General features: G+C 40.1%; 2 protein-coding genes across 3 annotated transcripts in view; one reads left to right on the top strand and one right to left on the bottom strand.

Annotated features, from left to right (window-relative positions):
• fstl5 (follistatin-like 5) overlaps positions 1-25,707 on the top strand; it is a 208,425-nt gene that overhangs the window by 60,529 nt on the left and 122,189 nt on the right. For both annotated transcript variants that reach the window (XM_030738618.1, XM_030738619.1), the window contains exon 4: positions 16,368-16,616. In XM_030738618.1, the coding sequence (XP_030594478.1) occupies positions 16,368-16,616 (249 nt within the window). The remainder of the gene's footprint in view (positions 1-16,367; positions 16,617-25,707) is intronic.
• LOC115786468 (uncharacterized protein K02A2.6-like) lies at positions 211-1,539 on the bottom strand. The gene has a single exon (XM_030738620.1). It carries the CDS (start codon positions 1,533-1,535, stop codon positions 216-218), a length of 1,320 nt encoding a protein of 439 aa, XP_030594480.1. The 5' UTR covers positions 1,536-1,539; the 3' UTR covers positions 211-215.

Here is a 25,707-nt window from a genome sequence, read left to right on the forward strand (position 1 = left end):
TTTCTTTACTTCTCCACAACATTACCAGAAAATAGGAGAGTTATGTCACAGCTTATAATCACTTCAAATATCAAAACTCAGAACCATTTAACAACATTCTACAAAAGCAAACATTCTTAAACATTCTTCAACTTTTTCTTTTCTTTTTTTTTTTTACAACATCTTGGAATGTCAACATTGTTCAACTCGTTTTTTTTTTTTCGTGGTTGTTAAGTTTACTGATCCCTGTAACGTACCGGCGGACGTGTGATCCTCACAGGATATCGTCGTACAGTCCCTGTTGTCTCTGAATGTTCTGTGTGTGTCATTTCTGTGGACTGTGGTGTCTTGAGTGTTTTGGGTGTTTTTGGTGGTGCATGTGGTGTGTGTGGCACTGTATCAGTATCCTCCTTCTGTTGAGGTGTATTTGGGTCAGGTGTGGTTGTCTGAGGAAGTGACAGTGGACAACTCACAGGAAAACTCCCTGCAGTCTCTGGTGGGTCTGACTCGGGCCGAGTCAGCATCTGGTCCACATGACGCTTCCAGACCCCTTGTGTTCCCACATGTACCTTGTAGGACACTGGTCCGGTCTTCTCGATCACCACAGCTTGCGTCCACTTATCCTCCCCCCTCCTATAATCACGCACGAGCACTGGCTCACCAAGTTCAAACTGTCTCTGTTTAGAGTGTAGCTGGCGTCGTTGCTGTTGAGCCTCTTGTGACTGGTGCACTGTTCCAGCCATACTTGGTTTCAGGAAATCCAGTCGAGAACGCAGCTTGCGTCCGATGAACAGCATTGCAGGGCTTTCCTTGGTTGTTGCATGGGGGGTGTTACGGTAGGTCAGGAGGAACGTATCCAGACGCTGCTGCACTGGTGTAGTTCCTCTGGAAGATTTCAGAGCGTGCTTGAAGGTTTGCACAAATCGCTCTGCCAAGCCATTGGAGGCAGGGTGGTATGGTGCTGAGCGAATGTGTTTGACTCCATTGGCTTTCAGAAACGTGCTGAATTCTTCAGAGCAGAACTGAGGGCCGTTGTCGCTTACAAGACTGTGTGGAATGCCATAGCGACTAAAAAGTCCCCTAAGCACTTGGATGGTTTTGCTGGATGTGGTGCTATCCATGATGTGCACCTCGGGCCATTTGGAGTGTGCGTCCACTATGACCAGGTACATGTGCCCTTCAAATGGACCTGCAAAGTCCACATGTATCCGTTCCCAAGGACTGGATGGCCACATCCATGGGTGTAAGGGTGCTAGGCCAGGGTCTTTCTGCACTCGTTGACATGAGTGGCATGATTTTGCTTGGTGCTCGATCTGGGAGTCGATGCTGGGCCACCAAACGTAGCTACGAGCTAAGCTCTTCATCCTTACTACACCTGGGTGTGCTGAGTGTAGCTCTGTCAGCACCCGGGGGCGCAGTTTGGGTGGCACAATCACTCTCAACCCCCACATAAGGCATCCGTGCTGCACAGTGAGATCATGGCGGCGCTGGAGATAGGGAGACAGCTCACCTGCGTCCTTTGCAGCTGGAAAACGACCAGTTGTGACCATTTCCATGACACGGGACAGGGTGGAATCCGATGGTGTGACGCTTGATCTCGGCGTTGCTGACTGGCAATGTGGCCAACTGTGACGTGTAGAACACCTCCACTGCACCTTGTTTCTCACTGGGGGCATGAGGGAGCGGTAACCTTGACAGTCCATCAGCGTTGGCATGTAGGGCCCCCTTTCGGTACTCAATGGTGTAATTGTGAGCGGAAAGCATGAGCGCCCAGCGTTGCATGCGAGCTGCAGCCATGGATGGTGTGCTTTTCACTGGACTGAAGATGGTTGTAAGCGGGCGATGGTCAGTGAGTAGCGTGAATGTATTGCCATACAGGTACTGGTGGAACTTGCGTACTCCAAAGACTATTGCTAACGCCTCCCTCTCAATCTGAGCGTAGTTTTGTTTTGCTTTGCTGAGAGTTCTGGATGCATAGGCGATGGGTTTTTCATCGCCATCCGGCATGACATGCGAGAGAACAGCTCCGACCCCATAGGGTGAAGCATCGCAAGCGAGACGGAGAGGCAACTCAGGGTTGTAGTGTGTGAGCACCTCTTGTGATACCAGGAGTGCTTTGGCTTTCTGGAACGCTGATGCACAGGCTGACGTCCACTGCCATTTCTTTTCTTTGTTCAGCAGTTCATTCAACGGCTTTAGCACAGTGGCCAGATCAGGGATAAAGCGTCCATAATAGTTTAGCATTCCTAGGAAAGATCGAAGTTTACTTACATCGCCTGGTGCTGGTGCTTCCACGATGGCACGTACCTTCTCCGGTGACTTGTGGAGCCCAGCAGCATCGATGATGTGGCCCAGGTATTCCACGGATTCCTGGAAGAAGAGACATTTCTCTTGCTTGAGGTGCAGGCCGTATTCCTCTAGCCTGCTGAGTACTGCATCCAGAGTTTTCAGGTGTGTCTGCTTGTCAGGACCACTGACCAGTATGTTGTCCAGGTAGCAGTGAGTGTGTGGCAGTCCGAGGAGCACCTGGTCCATTGCCTTCTGGAACAAGGCGGGCGATGACGCTACACCAAACGGCAAGCGGTTGAAGCAGAACAGTCCTTTCTGTGTTGAGATGGTCAGCAACTTCTTGGAGCTCTCTTCTACTTCCATCTGTAGATATGCATTGGATAGATCCAGCTTACTGAAGCGTTGACCTCCAGCGAGAGAAGCAAACAAGTCCTCAATACGTGGAATTGGGTACTTGTCGATGCAGAGAGCTGGGTTGATGGTGACTTTGAAGTCCCCGCAGAGTCTCACGGCGCCGTCCTTCTTGTTCACGGGCACCACTGGCGTAGCCCAGTCACTATGCGCCACAGGTGAGATGACGCCAAGCTCAGTGAGGCGTGTCAGCTCAGCTTCCACTCGCGGTCGAAGAGCATATGGCACATTGCGTGGTGGGCAGAATTTGGGTACACTGTTTGGTCTTAGAGTGAGCCTGGCTTTCACTCCTCTCATGGTGCCTAACTTATCGGAGAAAACAGCGGAGTGTCTCTTTAACACTGTCTCTAAGCTGTCTGTCTGTCTGTACTCAATTGCATGTACAGTCTTTAAGTCTCTCCAATTTAGTTGAATGGCTCTCAGCCACTCCCTGCCAAATAATGGTGGAGCATCCGCCTTCACCACATACAGTGGCAAGACAGCGTGTTGCTTGTTCAATGCCACTTGCACTTTAACAACTCCTTCTGGTGCCAAAGGCTCTCCTGTGTATGTCTTTAGTATGATATCAGTGGGTTGCAGAGGAAACTTATGCAGCTTTCGTTTGTACAGTTCCCAAGGAATCAATGACACTGCAGCCCCTGTATCCAATTCCATCTCCATTTTCTTTCCGTTAACTGTTGGCACTACTGATATGCGTGAATATTTCCCTTTCTGAGACACTGCATACAGTCCCAAGTCACTGTCACTATCCGATTTCGTTCCTTCACTTTCACTTTCATTCGCCTCGATGTGATGGATCTTTTTCTTTCTATCTTTCACGCTGCGTTTGTGTGCATGGCTTTTCTGTTCAGGCTTAATATCTTTGTGTTTATGTTCTCTTTCATGACTGCTTTTTGATTTACTCCTGCACATTCGTTTCGTGTGTTCGCGGTCTTTGTACCAGCAGTCATCATCACTATGATTTCCCTTCCCACAGCGGCGGCATTTTTCACCTTGCGAAAACACTGCGTTTACTTTCAGGGAATTACTTAACTGCTGTACGTCGCGTGCTGCTGTCTCTGCTGACACTGCATGTTCAACAGCTTTCTTGAACGTGAGGTTTTCCTCAGTCAGAAGGCGTTTCTGCACAGCTTCGCATTTCAATCCGCAAACAAATCTGTCCCTCAGAGCGTCCTCTAGGTAAGCCCCGAACTCACAGTGTTCCGATAGCTTCTTGAGCACTGCTACATACTGTGCTACCGTTTCTCCTTCCCCCTGATTTCGCTTGTGGAACCTGAACCTCTCGGCTATAACAAGCGGTTTCGATGTGAAGTGATCTTTAAGCACAGTCACAGCCTGTTTGTAAGTCATTGTGCCAGGTGCCATGGGAGCTACTAAGCTACGAAGCAGTCCATACGTTTTAGGTCCCATTACACTGAACAGTACTGAAACTTTCTTAGCCTCATGAATGTCATTAGCCACCACGTAATGCTCAAAACGTTCAATATACGTTGCCCATTGCTCACCAGACTCATCGAAAATGTCCATATGTCCATATATTCCAGCCATCATACGTCTTTCTGGGATTACGTGCACTGTAGATGAACTCGAAGCACTCGATGTCCTTGTATCCGCAGATGTAACACTAGCTGCACTCGGGCCCTCCGATGATGGTTGGCTCATAGTTGATCAGCACATTAGCTATCCAAAAACGCGGGTGTTCATTTCGGTCCAAAAACTTGCACAAAGCTGACTTAACTTTCACAGCCAGTCGATGAAAAGTATTCCGAAATACACGACTCGTCGCCAATTTATGTTATGTTGCTCCCTTATAGTGTCACTAAGTAAACATTATTACTCGACACACAGAGCATGGAGGACAACTTCTTGCTGGTTCACTCGTTTTTTTATTATGCTACTGTTGCTATCAGAACCCCTGTATGCCCTAGTGGCGGTCTGCCCCCCTGTGGTAAGTATTGGTAGGACATCTCTAGGTTCATACATCACAGGAAGCCTCTGGCATTGTTCCTTTCCAAGAAAACAAGGTCACTCAATCTGTTGCCCTTGCTTCATTAACAATGAAGTCATTTGAAAAGATTGTTAAGGAAGTCCTATTACCTAAAGTTGAAGAACATCTGGACCCACTTCAGTTTGCTTGTAGGTCAAGCAGGGGAGTGGAGGATACAACAAGAGTCCTTTTAAATATGATTTTAAGACATCTGAAGGCCACAAAAACCTTCACAAGATTACTTTTTATTGATTTCTCGCCTGCTTTTAACTGTATTCAACCACATATTTTGGCTAAGAAATAGTTTTTATGGATTTGACTCTGGCCTCATATATTGGGTGATAGACTTTTTAACTGTATGCTCTCAGAGGGTGAGGGTCAACAGGGTTCTTTCAGACGTCCTCTTTTCCTCTACCGGGTCTCCTCAGGGCCGTGTTCTTTCACCCCTTTTGTTTATTTTCAATACCAATGATTGCCGCTGCCACATTTTAAAATTTGCTGATGACTCTGATATTCTGTCCCTCCTCAACAGTGATGGCCCAGGTCACAGGCTAGTGGTCAGGGATTTCACTGACTGGTGTGAGTCCTTCGTTTTAAAGATAAATGTTTCTAAACCAAAGGAGATGGTTATTGATTTTGGACAAGACAGTGCAGTCACCTTGCCTGTGGTTATAACTGGTTAAGATGTTGAGGTTGTGAACCAGTACAAATATCTGTGAACAATCCTTGACAACAGGCTGACTTTTGAAGCCCACATAGATTCACTTTGTAAAAAGGCTCATCAGAACGATGGGAAAGGTCCAAAGAACTAGTAAAGTAAAGATCTAAGAAGGAGAATTGTAAATGTATGCAGGTTGGCAAGGTCTCTTGGAGCCATTTCTAAAAACTGCAGATTCCAGGATCATCTGTTCAAACAACTGTCCATAAGTAAAAGTGATTCAGGTGTGGATCTGTCTGAAAGAAGACTGGACTGAGGGAGTGCCGACCAAGAAAGAAGACCTTGCTCCAAAATCGACACCTTGCTCAACCGAAATATGCAGCTTCCCACATGGACAAGCTAAATGTCTTTGGGAGAAAGGCTTTATGTGAGAAGACACAACGACTGAGCTATTGGGTCACAATGACAAGAGGCATATAAAGGTGAGGTTTTGAACCACTGTCAAGCATGGTGGTGGTAGCATCATGCTCTGTTTTGCTGCCAGTGGTTCTGGTACATTGCACAAAGTGGATGGAATAATGAAGGAGGTGGACTACCTCCAAATTATTTAATTTCACCTCAAATCATCTAAAAAACTGCTGAAATGTGGACACAGTTGGGTGTTCCAACAGGACAATAACCCCAAACACATATCAAAACTGATTTTGGAAAATCCAAAATAAATTCAAACTTGTGTACCCAATTCCTGTTTTTTTCAAAGCCATTAAAGATGTGTGTTATCCAAACATTCCACCCTGGAAAAAGAAGAGTCCAAAAAAATCATTTAATGCCCCAAATCGCCAAATCATGCCCATGATGAGTATATCTAAACTTCCATCCACAACTGTACAATACATGGTCACAGGTTTTTGTTTTATTTTTTTTAACTAGTCAGTTCAGAGTATGTGTTTGTAATCCTTGCGAGCTCAGGCTTTAGGCTGCTCTAAATACTCAGTTGCACACAACCATCTCTGGCTGTGAGCACAGAAGCCCCACCCACATAATTTTCAAACCTGTTTATAACTGGTAACCAATCAGATGAAAGCTGGCTTGAAAGGAGTGGAAAAGTAACTAAAATGGCTTGTATCAGACAGAATATAAACTTGGGGGGCTGCATTAAAGCCCCAGTGTAAGATAAATAGGAATTACGTTAAACTGTGACTCCTGAAATGCTGCTTAAAGTTAGTATGTAAAATTTCACCACTAGATGTGAGTAGATCTCAGATTGCAGCCAACTGGATTCTGTTTTCTTACTCCTCTCAATTCAAGTGCATAATCCCGGTGTGTTTCTGCTGTTGTTTGTGTAAGAAAAAAAAAATTGTACACTATATTTTCACATATTTAAATAACATCAACATTTAGCAATGCATATGTGTTAATTAAATATTTTGCAGTATTTTACACTTTTACCCACAATTCGCCACAAAGTTCTGGTCCCCGTTCGTGTGTAGCATGTAAAACGTGAAAGGAGTCTGATACAAGTCGTTGAGTCAGTGAAGCTCATGTCTGCCCAATGACAGCAATACGGAGGTGAGTTACTGAGGCGAGATGTTGAGGATATCCTGAACTTTTCTGTCAGTTTCTGTTTTTGCCTCTGTTAGCTGCTGTTAGCCAGTATTAAACTGTCTTTGAAGTGGCTCTGACATTGTTGCAGTCTGACTCGTAGTGAGTAAACTTTCATACGATGTGAGAATTAATCAAACTGTTTATCAGAGGGAAAGTTTGATTATTTTTATGATTTTTTTTAGGACATTCAAGCTTACTGTTAGTTGGCATGATGTTAGATTATAACCAGCTGTTGTTGCTGTTTAGCCAGCTTGCTGTCAGCTATCTGAAGGGTTTCACATCTAATCTGCTGACAATAATTAACAGTGACAATATCGGGAATAAATACATGTTTATGCTTGTTTTTGTGTGTTAGAGCCCTAACTTCAGTTCAGGAGATGAGGCTTGAGGCGAGGAGGAAAAGGATGACATTTTATTAAGATGCCAGTGGTGTTGTCTCTTTCTTCAGGTTTTTCGCTCCTTTGGTGAAGGGGACCCCCTTCACTGATTATAAAACATAAGTATAATCTTTCATATCTTGAGTCTGAAGGTGCAGGCATGAATTTAAATGTCCCTCCACAGCAGGCAGATGGCTACAACTTCTCTTCTCCTCTGCCTTTGGCATGCTACATTTGTGGCTGATCTCTAGCCAACCACTAAGTCCGAAGGGTGATATCCTTCCCCGTCACTGTATTCAGATATGGTGGGCAAATATGGCAGCTTCCACAGACTGGTGCTGCTGTATTTTTAATGGATGAATGCAGAATTTATGAGAATCCATCAGTTCATTGGAAGAATTAATTACACACTAATCTATGCATATTTAGGAGTACAACATCCCTTTTTTGTCTGTTAAATAACCTCATAAGTGGTGCTGACTGTGCCTTTTAAGTAGAATGTGGGAATGGAAAAGATGGCTTTCCTTTAGTGGAGAACAAACACGGTTGCATTATAAGGCTTAATCCAGTCATACAGTGCCTTGCGAAAGTATTCGGCCCCCTTGAACTTTTCAACCTTTTGCCACATTTCAGGCTTCAAACATAAAGATATAAAATTTAAATTTTTTGTGAAGAATCAACAACAAGTGGGACACAATTGTGAAGTGGAATGAAATTTATTGGATGTGTCAAATTTTTTAACAAATAAAAAACTGAAAAGTGGGGCGTGCAATATTATTCGGCCCCTTTACTTTCAGTGCAGCAAACTCACTCCAGACGTTCAGTGCGGATCTCTGAATGATCCAATGTTGTCCCAAATGACTGATGATGATAAACAGAATCCACCTGTGTGTAATCAAGTCTCCGTATAAATGCACCTGCTCTGTGATAGTGTCACGGTTCTGTTCAAAGCGCAGAGAGCATCATGAAGACCAAGGAACACACCAGGCAGGTCCGATATACTGTTGTGGAGAAGTTCAAAGCCGGATCAGTCATACACTGCACAAATCTGGCCTTTATGGAAGAGTGACAAGAAGAAAGCCATTTCTCAAAGATATCCATAAAAAGTCTCATTTAAAGTTTTCCACAAGCCACCTGGGAGACACACCAAACATGTGGAAGAAGGTGCTCTGGTCAGATGAAACCAAAATCGAACTGTTTGGCCACAGTGCAAAACGATATGTTTGGCATAAAAGCAACACAGCTCATCACCCTGAACAGACCATCCCCACTGTCAAACACGGTGGTGGCAGCATCATGGTTTGGGCCTGCTTTTCGTCAGCAGGGACAGGGAAGATGGTCAAAATTGATGGGAAGATGGATGGGGCCAAATACAGGACCATTCTGGAAGAAAACCTGTTGGAGTCTGCAAGAGACCTGAGACTGGGACGGAGATTTATCTTCCAACAAGACAATGATCCAAAACATAAAGCCAAATCTACAATGGAATGGTTCACAAATAAACGTATCCAGGTGTTGGAACGGCCAAGTCAAAGTCTAGACCTGAATCCAATTGAGAATCTGTGGAAAGAGCTGAAGACTGCTGTTCACAAACGCTTTCCATCCAACCTCACTGAGCTCGAGCTGTTTTGCAAGGAAGAATGGGCAAGAATTTCAGTCTCTCGATGTGCAAAACTGATAGAGACATACCCCAAGCGACTTACAGCTGTATTTGCAGCAAAAGGTGGCGCTACAAAGTATTAACGCAAGGGGGCCGAATAATATTGCACGCCCCACTTTTCAGTTTTTTATTTGTTAAAAAAGTTTGACACATCCAATAAATTTCATTCCACTTCACGATTGTGTCCCACTTGTTGTTGATTCTTCACAAAAAATTAAAATTTTATATCTTTATGTTTGAAGCCTGAAATGTGGCAAAAGGTTGAAAAGTTCAAGGGGGCCGAATACTTTCGCAAGGCACTGTATGCTTTAGATCAGCTGACCTAAAACAAAAAACACAAGAAAAAAACCCCAAACTGTTTTATTTTTACATTTTTCCAAGAATTCTGTGCCCCTTGCTTTATTTAAGGCTGCTCACGCATATTATAAAAGGTATAATTTCCCGGCAGTTTCATGTGATTATGAAAGGAATCTGTTTGATATAAGATGGCTAAGATGTTTTCCTAAGTTTCCACTCCACCGGGCTTGCCTTACAGTGGGGCACAAACCCTGCAGTAAAAAAAAAATAAATAAAAATTCCTTTTGTAACTTTTTATTAGAATCTTTTCAGTTTAGTCTCAGTGATTAAGGTGAAGCAGTTCACAGCAATAAAGCTATCACCACACACACACACACACAACATGTTTATTCAGCCCACTGATATGTCGGAATCCACAGTGTCTCAAAGTGTCATTGAGTCCTCCAGCAATACTTTAGTTGATGGTTTGGGTCTCTATTACATTCAGGTCAGATTTTATGTTTTTGTTTGCTTCTTGTTTGTGGTATAGTATCAGCAAGGTGCACATGTATGGGGGGTGGGGGTGGGGGGTGGAACACCACCTAAGCCTAGGTATTTTAACAGAAGTTGCGGTGTGTTTACAAATGACAGTTTGTATCGCAGCACATAACTGTAAGATATTGTTCTATTCTGTGATATAACAATAAGCACAGGAGAAACAAATTAACTGGCTGCTCTGAAAAGAAGCATCAGCTGTACTGAGTTTTTGCTGAGCAAGACTCATGCATTACATCCTAAGTAAACCGATTGTGTGCACCTACTGGTAGCACATGATCCATAATCCCAGTGGGTGTTTACAAGTTACATTTCGACCCCGAGGGTCACATTGAACACTCGGTATCATGGATTTCTGTCCACGTTTTGAAAAACAGTAGGTCATCAATAAAGGAATTGCTGTGTACAATCCCTCATTTGTCTCTGATGTCAGCTGATGGCCAGACAGTTGGATGTGCATACTGATAACAGATGACTGCGCCCTTCACTGACCCTGCTGGTGACGGAGGATGCCTCGCTGTGCAACACAAATTCACTGAATAATCATTACGCCAGTGCACCGCGGGGAATTAATAAACTAGCTAAATTGACTGGCTCCAATCAGGTCACAGTGTACACACTTGTATCCCATCTAAATCCTCTGTGACGGATAGCGCATAATGCAGGGCTATGTGTGGGGAGATTGTTTGGGATATGAATGAGGCGCAGCACATTAAGTTAGTTTGTTTACCCTGACGTCTGACTGCTAAAACCGAGCTTAGATATTCATGAAGGCTTCTGATTGAAAGCCATTGCTCTCAAAAGTGAAACTGTAGGATTTATTACCTGGTTTTTCTGTGGTTCTAGCAAGCTTTGAAATTATACAGCATCTCTGGTTCATGATCTTTAAATACATATATTTATACTCGCTACCATCAGAAAAACAAAAGCCTGAAATTACAGTGCTTTTGGCTCAGAAACCATCTTTGTAGAAAGAGACTTTGCAAAAGTAAAATTAGTTTAACAAATGGAAAAGAAAACTGATGCTAACGACACAGTGCGTAATGGATCTTGTCTCAGAAGCAAAGCTATTTCTTTAATGCATTTCTATAACCATCTGCTTCAGCTGTTTGTGAATAACTGGTGTTGATCTTGCTTTCCCTTGAATTAATAGACCACTATACTGTCCTGCTCAAAGCTAAATATATCATAGATTGTAATTAATGCAGTGAAGCACCACTCTCTGGTCAATATTTATTGGTTGGTAGTGAAACGACTTCTGTGCAGTGTGAGTAGAATTTGTGCATGCTGGCCTGCTTGCACCTTATTTTGTTATTTTTCTATTTTACATGACAGTTTTACAGTTAAGTTGGGCATCGTCATGTAGAGTAAATTAAGGGAAACCTTGTGATCTACGAGTTGTGATCGTGCGCAGCTAATTTGCATAGCGTAATATGGTTTTGAGTAAATGAAATGCCTAATGCAGTATGTTTGCTGGCAACTTGCCGAAACAGAGCTATGCAAGAAATAATCTTGCTTTAGGAGTGAATAATGGGAAGGAAAACAAAAATGCTTTGACACTGTATATTTTTCAGGTATTCAGAACTGAAAGGAAATTACATTATGTGAATGTTACCTGTAGCATATTAGCTGTTACAAGCATTCTCAGGCATTATGGACTAAATTTATTATTTATTTATTTTAATATCTAACTAAATACTACAATATTGGTTTGGAAAGTTAATACAGTTGATAGCTAAAGAAAGGTTAGAGGTCAGTTTGAATAGGTTTAGGCCCTGAAATCTACTCTTCAGCATGAACCAACCTGCTGCACAGCTAAGCTAGTTAAACTTCACTAAATACTACAGTCACACTAGGAAAAACAGTGGTCGGAAATGATGGCCAAAGTTATTGCGACTGCGTGCTATAAACTTGGATTGTTACCTTTCAAATGGTTGCTGTGAAGATGGGGACTAGGTCTGTGACAGCTCGCTGTCAGTCGCCATCTTCAGAGTGACTTTGGTGTGTAAAGACAGTGATGAAATGAAAAAGATGCAGGATCAGTCAGCAAACAGTCTTCGATTGAATGGAGTCCAGTTGCTAATTACATGCAGTCTGTGCACATCTGTTGCTGTCTGCGTATGCAGAAATTCACATTAACTGCTCAGATTCAGAGTCTAGCAAAGGCCTCGTAGATCTGAAACTGAAATTAACTTCACAAATGGATTATAAAGGATAATATACATGTAACCAGAATGCAACAAGTTGGCAATCAGTTGAGTTCAGTTGCAAGAAGTTGCATTGATTGGTGCAGACTCAGTCAAATTAATTGCAGCAGGCTGTCTGCATTTATAAATTAGATGCAATTATTTCCAAATCTTGGCTAATCTGTGAGTGATTACAGTCAGAGTTCAACTGTGATTGTTAGGAGACAGGTTGTCTCCCGCCAGGTGACCTGTGCGATCACCTGGCGGGAGACAATCAAATTCTCAGAGAGAATTAAAAATGTTTGTATCAATCATATAAAACATTTTAAAAATGTCATCTGTTATGAGAATAATTTCATGGTGACCTATTGAGTCATTTTTCCAGCTCTCTGATAGATAGAAAATAGAAAATAATTTGCAGAAGAGGACGATGCACTGTGTGGCACATCATCTGTTCTGGTGTAAGGGCTTCAGTGGATGAATCAAACGACTGTATCGGACCTCGTCTCCTCTGTCTTGTTTTTTCTTTTTCTTTTTTTATAGTCATAAAACCAATTCTCCTGCTTAATATGCACAAAGCATGCTATTTTGTTGAGATTGTGTTCATTAAAACAGAATTCATGGTACTCCTCCATGACACTGTTTGCTGTGGTGCTGTAGTTTTCAGGGCTTTGATTCATTAACACCAGTTGGTGGTCTGTATGTAAATATGTGTTTTTTAAACATTTTAACTTTTATTATAGTCTTTACAGTGTTCTGCAAGGAAAAAAGGCTGAGATATATTTGTAATGTAGTGTTATTACTTTGGTAGTTTTTAAATAAGGGTATACTAATGCCTATAAATACAGTGACCTTTTCTGTAATGGAGTAGGTGGTGGACAAAGCTATAATCATTTTCCATGTAGTCATTGCCAGACTTCTCGTACGTTCATCAGGGTGCAGCCTTGAGAGGCATGATTGAGGTTATTTTTCTCATTTTTTTTTTCTTCTGTGCTCAACATACCCCTCCGCCTCTTGTGGACTATTCCAAAGGGCAATCTAAGCGCGAGCAGGCTGCTATTAGAAAGCCAATATATTTGATATGGTTCATGGGTTACTGTACGGACTGATCTGTGGCCTGTCAAGACGTGTTAGTGTTCATACAGGTTGAAAAGGCAGACCACAGAGAAAATCACACTAATCTTGTTCTCATAAAAACCGTTGTAAATGAAGTCATCCCCACAAATCATGCAGCTCTATGATTTTATTTATGTTTGCTGCTGAATCACCATATAAGCTGCGATGTTTGGCTCCCTTATTACCTCCTTTCCTCCTTTGCCTCCCTCCTCCACATAGCGGTCAGAGATCAGGGTCTGTTGCAGAACTGCACTGTTATAGTCATCCAGAAATAAATCTGTTACTCAAGGACGCCTTTCCCACATTTTGGTTTTTGCTTAGTTTTTCATTTCAAACCCTCAATTCCTTAGCCCTTGAATTCAATGAATACTGAATGACGTCGTAGACCTCACTATTTCAGGGGTCACTTTGAAAATATGTTGGTTACTGCAAAATGCAAGCTGCTCCATCTCTTCTGGTCATTCTCCATCTTGTGTGAATTCACACGAGTTCAGACTTGCAGCATGGTGGAGGTTATGCACACATTTACTGTGGGACTCATCGACCTTGTAAACAAACCCTGTGCTTGTGGTTTCTAACCAGAGTTAATATAGTTTTTATTCATATTTAATTTTCATTTTCAGTTCGTTTTTAATTTGTTAGTTTCCAGAGTGGGTTGTCTTTCTTTAATATTTAGTATTTATATTTAATATTTAGTTGTAGTCCAGTTTTATTGAAGCGTTAGTTTAATTAAATTTATTATGATATGGCGAGTATTCATCGCGAGCAACGTTTTAGAAGTACAGACTGGGTATTACAGTAGAAAAACGTGTCAGTAAATATCTCCTCCAAAGCCTCCTCAAGCTGATTCTGTTGATTTTGTTTGACTGACAGTTTCTCTAGATTTTAGTTCAGTTCACTTTAAATTGTAGGTAAACAGTAACCTAAAAGTTTTTCTTTCTGAAAGTCTGATTCTTAATATTTTCTTGGAAAAGTTTAAAACTGTGTAACAGATTTTAAAACATATGTTTACATAAGTGTAACATAAGTTTATCTCATGACCTGTGAGATTAATTACAGTTCTATATCTTGTAGGAATTATCTGGAGGAAGTAAATATGTATGTGTGAAAAACAAAAAGGGAATAACATAAAGTGCCACAGTAAGGTGTCGGCCAACCACATGCTGCTTTTCTGGATGATTTTTCTCTTTGCAAATCAAAAACAGAGATGAAACACCAGGCTTTCAAAAGATGTTCCCTCATTTAGTGTGTTTGTGATGTTTTATGATGTTGGTAGAGAATGAGGGCTAACGCATTGATCTAAAAAATTCTGATGTCTTCCAGGTGTTCATATGGGTTGACATTTAGCGACTGCAAAGACCATAGCAAATAATTTGCTTCATTTTCATACACAAAACATTTTATAATCACTTGAGCGCTGTGCAAGAGACCTTCACCCTGGAGGAGACCTTAGACTAGAGACACCAAGTCAGAACAACACTGGATGGATTTGAGTTCTTCAAGTTTAGATCAGTGGTTCTTAAACTTTTCCCAATGAGTACACCTATTCAGGTACCGTCTTTATGACCAGTGTTGTGCCAAAAAGTGATTTCCGGTATTTAAACTGTTGTAAATGACTTGTTGGCCTACAGTATAATCTTTGAAACATGTCAACAATGATATCAAGTCCTTTTAATTGTTCTAGGGTCTTTACCTTACAATATAAAGCACCTTGAGGCGACTGTTTGTTGTGATTTGGTCATTGACACTGAAAATGTATCTGGGCAAGAGGGCAGCAGAAATCACAACAAATATAACATCACAGTTTTATAAAGATATTTTAAGTGGCCAAAAAGGACTGGATTGATTTCTAATGTAGGCACAATAACAGAGTTATGAAGATAACTTGCAAAACAGGTCATTTCTTCATGTAGAAGATATTCCTAAATCCTGTTGACTGCACTCTATTTACAAATATAAGCAAAGACATTACGTTATTACAGTAATTTAACTTACGCTGTTGCAGGAAGCCAATGAATTTGCTCTTTTGCCCCTACACACACACACACACACACACACACACACACACACACACACACACACACACACACACACACACACACACAGTAGAAACCGGTGTAGGCGTTGGAAAAGGCTGACATATTTCAAACATGCCAGCGACAATGTGCTCGGTTAAAGGGATAAGCTAACACTTAGCCTAGCCTGGTATGCTTTTAGCTTATTGGATGATATAAAAAACACCCAAAAACTTGGAGACTTCCCACGTACCAGTAGAAGGAGTCCATGTACCACCAGTGGTACGTGTACCACAGTTTGAGCACTTGGTCATTCTTAAGCTCTCAGCCATATGTTAGGGGTGTACTAAGGGTGTTGTGGTTACCATGGTTTGTATTGACAAAACCATGATATTTTGAAATGAAATATTAATACTGTGTCATATATTGTAATATTGTATATGACTGTAATTGTTTTATTTCTGTTCTTTTGTACAGTTATGGTTACTTTTTGTGTTGCCCTTTCATGCACATATTTGTAATGATTCTGTTTAGAAGATGTTGAGCTCTCACGTTCTTTGACATCAGCTGTTAGATAGGCTTAAGGCCACACAGGAAAAGGTTAGCAGTGATTTACTGGACCAAAACCGTAGAAAGACAATAGAAATTCTGCAACTTGTAGTGATGACAATTAAAATAATCGTTAATGAAGCAAAGAGGGCTGATCCAAAACTACTTTTTTTTCCAATTTTGAACCTAGCTCCAAGCAGACAAGTAGCATACAAGAGCTTCAGAATCCATCCACCATAAGGGTATAGCATTTGGGCTATGTACATTATATTATACATGTGACACAAAGAGGCCATTAATTGATCAATGTTTTTATTTTTGGTGCAAATATGCTTGTCCAGCTGATCATCTTTGTTCCTCTGTCCACTTGGTGGGTGAGTCAATGTGATTTTTAGGACAAAGACGTGCAGATTTAAAATAAAAAATGTTTCTCATTGCTTTTTCCTACTGTGAATGGTTTGCAGTGAATTTGACTTGCAGAATTTATGGATCTCACTGACACTTTGAGTTGAGAAAAACACCTTCCTGTATTGATGGGAATTCCCTTAGGACTGAGGGGACTGAGAAAAAGCCTGAATTAGATCCAGCCTTTGACAGGAACTTAAATCCAGGCTTTCGATTTGTTTCTGGCAGGAACCTGTAGAGCTCGCAAGTTGTTGTCAGACAGAAACTTAATGCTCTGTGCCTCATTGTGTGTGTTCTAGGTTTCATGGGACACAGCAGCTATCCAGGTCCATGTGAACACAAGTACTGCGGCTTGGGACGCCACTGTGTGGTCAACCATGAGACCGAACAAGGGGAGTGCAAGTGCTTGGATCACTGCAAACCGCACTACAAACCGGTGTGCGGTTCAGATGGGAAGCTGTACCAGAACCATTGTGAGCTCCACCGAACCTCGTGTCTCAGAGGACACAGGATTACCATCATGCACAGTGAAGAGTGCTTCTACAAAGGTAAGAAGTTGTGTGTGTTATCTAGTCAATCCTGTACCCTTTGCAATGCACATTATATGAAGCCTAATTGGCCCTGCGACTTGTGGGATTTCATTTTATTGAGTTGGCACCAAAATATAACTGGATACACTCGCTGCTTATTGTAACAAGGTTTTTGCATCATCACTAAAAGTCTTTACACTTGTCAGTCATCTGGTAATGCTTGTGGGTAGTGTTTTTTTAAAGCCACTATTGAAATATGGTGGTCACCTACATATAAAAACTACATGCATAGGAAACACCTGTCAACACTTCAAAATACATTTTAAAAAGCTTTATGTCTCTGCAGATCATACGTCTACTGCCACCTTTGCTTTTATGGAATTTTTCGATAGATTTCAATTCAGGATACTATGGGATATTACAACATATAGAAATTTGTTAGATAATAGTTGTCAGTAAATAAATTTCACATATACTGCTAATTGGTTGGAAGAAGAAAAGGAGTGTGCTCCCACTGACGTGATGTGACTGACAGGAAAAAATATTTTCTTTCTCACCATGTACTGTTAAATGCCTGTTTAACAGTACACGGTTCTTGTAGGTAAGACTGTAAACAGTAAAGCGGGTATCCATCGTGGCATCTGCATTTTCATCTTGTCATAGAGAAAATAATGATGTTGTTGAATCCATGTGGGAGTACTGTACAAGCAAAAACATCAAAAGCAGCATCATAATTAGGCGGGTATCAGCAGAACAGTTATGGTTGTGAAAGAGATGCATGCTTTACTTTACTTTTAGATACGTCATGTCAAAATTCAAGCAGTGGATCTTTAAAAAAAATGAATCAATAAAGGAACATATAGCAAAATGAGAGTTAACACATTGCAGAACATGCACACACTCTCATTTGATTGACATTTACGCTGCCATGTTAATACCACATAAAGAACAGAGGACACTACCTGAAACCAGTCATATAGTTCTCTCTGTTTTGCACAGTACACTTTAGAGGCAGGAGCAGGTGGTAGTGCTGTTGTGTTCATATTTCCCCAGAGAAGGCTGACTGCTTTCTCCCATTGATTGTATAAACATACCAATTATTCTTAGACCCCGGAAACAGGCTCCTCTCCCTTTGCAATGCGAGACATCACTGAAGTAAAAGCTCCTGACACTCTGCACCTTTGTTCCTTTCAGGGCAAGGGGAATTGATAAAAAAAATACTCACAGACAGCATATGCATAATATTCATGAGTGATTGCCTCTGCATTGATTCGACAGGGTTCCTCCACTTACTTGTTAACTTTGAAAAGTAACTTCATAAGACACTGGGAATGGTGCTTGGATCTATATACTTTGTACATGAAACTCTCTGTGGTCCTCCTTACAGAGAGTTTTGAGGACAACATTCTCGGAGTGTAAAACCAAAATAAACCAAAAACAAAAACAAACAGCACATCCTTCTTACCCAAGTATGTGTTCTTCCACCGCTGAAATGTTCAATTTAGAGATGAACAAAAGCCTCACTGCAGGTAGGAAAACAAGCATTTACAACAATTCCCTTTACAATATGAGTGCCGGCATACAAACCATCTTAAAACTGCAGCCTCATGACTTGGAATACATTAAGGGAGCAAAAAAACAACAATGCAGGTAACAGTGTTAACACTCAGAGCGTGCGTTTCAGCCTAAAAACACAAAAAGGCATCTGATCAATGGTGAGTGACTGTCCTAACCAGCTTGCCTCATGTGCCTTGTCCTGTCAGGCTATCCCCTCCCCACCCATCAGTATCTATTCGCAATGCAGAGTGGGATATTTGACCAGTGTCAGGCGATCAATATCAGATCAACAGGAGCCAAAAGAAAGGAAAAAAAAAAAGTCTTTTTTTTCCTCCTTTTTTTTTTTCTTTTTTACATTGCACCCTTTGTTCGGTCCAGATAGTTTTTCTTTTCTCTGTGACTGATATGTAATCAATTTCTCATTGGATGAAAGCTCTGGGGAGGGGGTCACAGTAGCCCTTTGGACCGATTAGTAATTGCAGCTAAAGGCATTTTTTTTCTCCTCAGCACTTTGAAATATTTTAAAATTAAACCATAAATTATAAAAAAAAAAAAAAAATGTTTGCAGTTTTAAACTTTACATTGGAAAACAGAGTGATTGCCTAAATGTTACACAGCTTCAGGGAATTTGTTCTTTGTTGCAAGTACAAAAGGCAACATAGCAGTGAGAGGAAAGGAATAATTGAGCAAATGTAATGGAGCTTAGAGCCAGATCTAGATGTAATTATGATTCAGGGATTATTAGTGGGTAAAAATGAATGTGCCCTCAATGGCATGTTAAATATGTCACTTGATTATTTGTCCTCCAGGTAATGGGTCCAATTTATGTAGCAACAGGGAGATATATACTCATTATCACAGCATAATAATGAATTTTCCTCACTTCTTTCAGTATTAGATACCTCCAGCGAGCTTCCCTGGCTTCAGACCTTTGAGTCTGTTGATTGATTCTTTTGGTGTTGTGACATAAAACAGCTGTTTCTCAATTAAAAAGAACAGTCATCCACTAAGTGCTGTGGGACAACAAACAATCAACCAATCAAAACCATCCGCAAGGTTAAGGCTGTATTTAAGCTTTCATCAATAGGAGGCCAAGTTGTGCTCTGTCATGGGGATGACTTAAATGGCAAATCCTAACTTTTTAAAACATCACATTGACATTGTTAATGAACAATAAATGTAGAAAAGAATGAACTTTTATTTATTTAGTGCTTTTCTGGTAATTCTGCCCCCTCAAAGCGCTTTGGACAACAAGCCACATTTACCCATATATCCATAAGGGACTTTGTTCTGTACTATACACTTTAGCATTTTATTTACTAATGACCATGGCAAATATAGAACTGCTTATTAACCTTTGGACTGTGGGAGGAAGAAACCCCTGCACCACTGTGCTGCCAACTGTAGCAAGGAAAGAGATCCAGGCTGATATTTTGTGTTTGGCTCGAGAAAATCAAATTCCCTACCCCATGAAATTAGGAGGAAATTGGTTAGAGTGGACACAATGTTAGACTGAATATCTGACGAATCTGATCTGAGGCTAAAGAGTTAAAGTTACCTTGTTATACACTGAAAAACTTTCATTTAGATACGGAAGATGGCTCAATCATTTGTGAAAAGCTTTTCTTTAATGAAAGCGGCTGACACAACTGGTGACACTATCAGTCTTTTTCCTTGATCCTTTCAGCACGTATCGTATGAGCTGTTAAACGAAAGAATTCTTATGAAATTAGAGACATTAATGCAAATAAACCTGCTGAGTTTCATCTGACTTTCTGATTTGTTTGGTTTTATTTTTTTAAGTTTGTTTCAAACTTGTAAACGGTATATGGGTCACCCAACATGTAACTGTACAGTTGGAACCTGTGTGAAATATATATTTCCATACTCAATTTTAAATCCATAATAGTCAGAAATATACATAAGATAAAAGAACTTAAATTGGTAACATTAAATCTGCTGATTATTCCTGTGTTATATTGTCACTGAGAGTGTGCTGGTGGTGACACTAAATCTGAAGATCAACTTAAGCACAACCTTGCTTAGGTAAGAAGTGTCAAGAAAAGAAAGAATGTTTGAATTTCAATTAATATCTCTCTTCTAAAGTGAAAAGATAGATTTTTTTTTCCAGGTAAGCAGTTGATTGATCCAGTTATTTAAAGAAAATAACTAAATGAAATAACTAAACACAATGCACTAAAACTGAGTTTACTAGGTTCATGCTGCAAAGCGTTTTAATGGTGTATGTGACCAGCTAGCCAGTGAGTAAAAAATATATTTTGCTGGGCTTTTTTAAACTGGCACTGGCCTTGTCCTCCTTTGTATGAGAATAATAGGCATTATCCAGACATTTTGGATTGAATTACTGTTGTTGGTCTCCTTTGCTACACAGAACGTTTACAGCAGCATAAGGTACAATATACTGTCCAATATATTAAACTTGCTGTAACGCTATAACTGTCACGACATACCAGACTCCGTGGTAAGCTGACTGGCACGAATGAGTTCATACTGTCCTTGCTGTTGGATGTTGCTGAAGCTAATAAAATGGTGATGGTCAGACGGTCATCAATAGTTTATTCACATCATTCGTCAACCATTTACATTCAGTAGCTGTAAACAGTTATTGATAATACAGATCATCTTACTTCAGACGCATTCAGTGAATCATTCAGAATCTCATCAGTCCTCTGTTTGCCACACAGCAAACATCCTATAGAATTAAAAAAAAAGATGCTGCAGCACCTTGATTTATTCATTAGACGCTGGTAATTGCACAGTTATTTAAATGCCATTGTGACATCTTAATGAGACCACATATCATCAGCAGACAAGCCCAGGGTATTTCTTGATCACTGAAGAGATTTTGCTTTATATTAATTAGATAGACAGTTATCCCTCTAGGCCAGCTTTAACATAGAGCCATTGGAAATTATTGTTTTTGAACTGACATCCATATGTTTCAAAAAAAAAAAAAAAGTTGAGTTACTGTTGGTTCTGGTCCCAGCTGGATGGGTCTATGTTGGAAATGGACATAGCTTGTCAGCCAAACCTTCGCTGTGCCTCTTATGTCTTATGAAAGACAGGATAAAAAATGACAGCCATGTGTTGACTGAAGCTTCTCATTAACGCTGGGGAGAACATATGACCCCCATTTTCCTCTCACACTGCATGGGAACTTAACCAGGATCGAATCTGATTGAAAATTAAGTGGCGCACAAAAGCCTGTCCAATCTGTGGAGGGCAATGTGGGCATGAAGACGAGCAATCTCTGCAGCAAGCAATTTCCACAAGTGGAGACAATTAGGGCTATGGTTGCGGCACATCAAGCAAGTGGTTACAGTGCATTTAGTGCATCCAATTATGTGGGAGATCATACATTCAGAAATCTTCAGACATTTGGCTCCCAGTAAAATTCTTGTGCCAGACGTTAATTTTTTATTAACTACTAACTGTATTGTTGCATTGCATCATTTACTTTGCTGTTGCACGCTGCAAGATGGATCAAAGTTTTACACTTTGATCCTGTCTGTTTCAGCTTTGGGGTTGAACTGATGTTATTGCTTGACATCATACCTGTATGAAGTGAAGTGGTTTGCTGCAGACTTCAGGCAGTTGCATAACATATTGGTTTGAGCATTTTGGTTGAAGACATTTTTTTTTTCTCAGTGATTTGATAGGGTTAGAATCATTGCCATAGGCCCAGAATATAAATGCTCTATTTCTGTGAGCATGTGCAAGATCATGTGGTTCAGTCTAGCAGTTTTTTTTTCAAGATTATTGGATATAAAAACAATCAACAAATGTATACAATCAAGCACATTTTGATAAAAAGGAGTTGTTTTTCCAGTATTTGTCTAATGAATAATCTTGACAAAAATGTTAAATGTATTATATATAAAGTTGCTGTCTCATTTTATAATTTCATAGCATAATCTCATGCTATATGTTGAATTGGACGCTTGTCAATCAGGGATATTTTGGTGGGTGTACATTAGAATTAGTGCCAAAATATTCTAATTGCAATATCTCCAAGATGTTTAATAATTACAAAACTACTGCAGGTGCTTGATTACTTCAACCTAGCATGCTCTTGTTATTGGTGGTTATTTTTTATTTATTTTCTGCTGATAATCTTCTCACATTGCCAAATAAACTCCAAACTCAAATATGGTTATTTCCCTATTACAGAAACTGAAGGGGTTAAGGCTGCCTTACCTATCAGTTGTGAGAGGCTCTCTCTTATTAAGTATCAATTATTAAAATTCTTGTTAATCAAGTCATCTGGTTGACTTGACAATTATTGGTATATTCTTAGCTGATTACCTTTTGGCACTGTATTGTAAACAAAGGTTCAAACTAATTTAGCTTAACTGCTGGTTAGTTGTTGAGAAAACATTTTTAAATTAAATTGTAAAAGAAGAGAATAGATAGATGGATGGATAAACATACAATTGCTCTGACAACATTAATATTTAGACAGAACGGTGTATGTATGTAATGCAGCAGATGTTGACCAAAGTGCTGTGCAGTAAGTGATTGAGGCAATCATTTAAACCTTAAAGTTAAAATTAAAATGATTAAAACAAGTTAAAAGAAGGTTAAAACAACTTAAAAGGAAGTTTAGAATTTAATACTGTTGGTGAGTTATATGACACTGGGGGAGGGGTTTATTCTGCAGAATTTTGAAGCAACTGCACTTTTGATTTTAGTGTCTTGCCTAGTCTGACATATAATAAATTGCAGTAATCTACTCTGTTATGATAAAGATGCAAAGTCATTGAGGCGAACAACAGAATTTATATGTAAGTTTAATTTTACCAATCAAAATAACATAAATTCTTATGGGATAATGGTAAAAGTGGGACTGCCTGATGGTCTATTAATGACTAAAATGTCAGTTTCATGATAGTTTTTATGTAACAATATAACAATGTCAGGTTTCAGCATTTGGTGTATCTGAAAATCATCACCATACAAGTGACAGGCTATATTATATTTTCTGAATGTAGACCCAAGAGGAAGCATGCTTAATGCAAATAGAATTGGGCCTGAATTCATCATGTCAGAAAGGCTGTTTTGGAAGGGAAGTAACCAGTGCTGCAAAGCAGGATCATTAGTCAGATAAGACTAATGCATGAAGCTTGAACCAATTTAAGTCATGGCCATTGATACTGATACAGCGGTCTCATGGTCCACTGCATCAAACGCAACAGTGAGATCAAGCAATACAAGGATGGCAGAGTAAAAAGTATCACCAATGCATAAAACATAATTTAAAGTCATGAAATAGCAGATTCCATGCAGCAGTATAATTTAAGACCACTTTGAAACACCTTAGAAATGCTAGTATGACTTAAAAAAAAGACTGCAGCTTCAAGAAAAACACTTTCTCCATTAATTTAGACAGAAGATACCGTATAGAAATTAGTTTAGATTTCAACTGATCTGTAACATCTAGATTGTTCTTTTTTTAAATAGACATAGTTTTGGATGTTTAAAATAATGTGGGATTGAACCTGTCACCAGACAGGAATTTATGATTGTAAAAGTCTATAGCCCAGTTACACAAAGGAGCTCTTTCAAAAGTCTAGAGGGAATGATTTGTGATTTATACATACTGTCAACAATTTTAGGAAAGTCTAAAATATAGACAGGCTCAAATTATTAAAGCCAATTAGATCTGAATACTCTAAACTACAAATTAAACGTGTTGCTATGAACAAGCACTTTTACAAAAACTCAAAAGCTTCTCAGTTTAGGATCACCAAGGTTTTTAGAATGAACTCACCAAAGATGGCTATAACACTGATTAAATATTGCCATACTGTTGCATTCAGGGGCAGACCCTTATCACGCGTGAGAAGTTTGGGCCAGATCGGAAAATGTAATGACGGCCAATTAAAATTTCATAGCGAATGATCAAAATTCACCATGGTGCCATGGACATGCTTCAACAAAAACTCAAAAGCTTTGCAATTTATTATGGTCCACATCTGTAATTTACACTCACCAAATATGAAGTTGATCCAATAAAATTCCTAGGAGGAGTTAAAAAAAAAGTATAACACCTCGAAATGGTAAAAACGGCACCAAAATTTGATTTCAATTCAAAATGGTGGACTATTTGTTGGGTTTGGGTCATGGGGTCCAATATACTGTTTGGTACACCTGTGTACCAAATTTCATTCATGTGGCTCAAACCATAGTACATCAGTAACCCCTTTAGGCCAATTAAAACCAGATTTATGATCAATAATTTATGCCATGCTTTTTCGTGAATATTGTCATCACGTTTGATGCTCATTTGGTCCAGAAAGAAATGGGATGTTCAAATGCAGAGCTTTTAAAAAAAAAAAAAAAGAAATCATGAAATCCCCTTTCCTATTGGTGGAAAAGTGTGCGCCACATCAACCAGTCAAAAAAAAAAAAAAAAAAAAAATGATATGGCAATGCTTGGCATTTGGTTGCTTAGGAACAGGTGAAAGCTGTGGGAGTGACTGCGGCAAAGACAGGGATTTTGATAGCAAGTTTTGAAACTTGTGACTTTTAGCATGTTTGGAGTGTACACTGTAAACCCAGATTTTGATTCCACTTAAAAATATTGAGTTCATATTACTTAAAATTGCCTAGAATGTGAACGTTGCTTGTTAATGCTGAGTAGACTGTACTTTTTGGTGGTCTATCTTATTGTAATCATGTGTTTGAGTTCAAACAACTTAATATCATCAAGTTTTGCACCTGCTAAAAATCTAGTTTATACCAGTTTTAACACGATCAACACGCAGCTGCATGGTGGCATGATGGTTAGCAGTGCTACCTCACAGGTAGAATGCCATCTAGAAGGTCTGGGTCTGGGTTAAATTCCGGCTTGGCCCAGGCCTCTCGCTGTTTGGAATAGTAGACATTTGGTGTTTTTGTTTGGTTTTTGTTCACAACGTTCTCTCATATAGTTTTTTATTGTTCCATGGACAGATGTTATTTGTAAATGTTAATGTACCAGCATTCAGCAGGGCTGAGTGTTATCATGTTTATTTACCAAATTTTAAACAGACACAGTTCAACACTGTAAAAAATATTTGTGTTACTGGGCAGCATGGTGGCGTGGTGGTTAGCACTGCTGCCTCACAGCTGGAATAGCTATCTGATAGTCTGGGTTCAATTCCACCTTAGACTGAGACTCTTGCTGTGTGGAGTTTGTATGTTCTCGCTGTGTCTGTATGGGTTTCCTCCCACAATCTGAAGACATCCAGTTACTGGGGTTAGGTTAATTGGTCTCTCTAAATTGCCCACAGGTGTGAATGGTTGTCTGTGTCAGCCCTGCAACAGGCTGGTGACCTGTACAGGGTGTACCCTGCATCTTACTGCCTTGTCAGCTGGGATAGGCTCCAGCCCCCACCACCCCCACACAGCAATGAATAGGATAGGGGGAATTGATTGATCAAAAGACATTTTAGTTTTTCATGAACTATAAAAGATAAGTGTGGTCAATTAGAACATACAATTTAGTTCAATTGGAAATGGAGTAGTGCTTACTTAACAGGCTGAGTTA

Source organism: Archocentrus centrarchus, chromosome 10 (assembly GCF_007364275.1).
Source record: "Archocentrus centrarchus isolate MPI-CPG fArcCen1 chromosome 10, fArcCen1, whole genome shotgun sequence".
Taxonomy (NCBI): domain Eukaryota; kingdom Metazoa; phylum Chordata; class Actinopteri; order Cichliformes; family Cichlidae; genus Archocentrus; species Archocentrus centrarchus.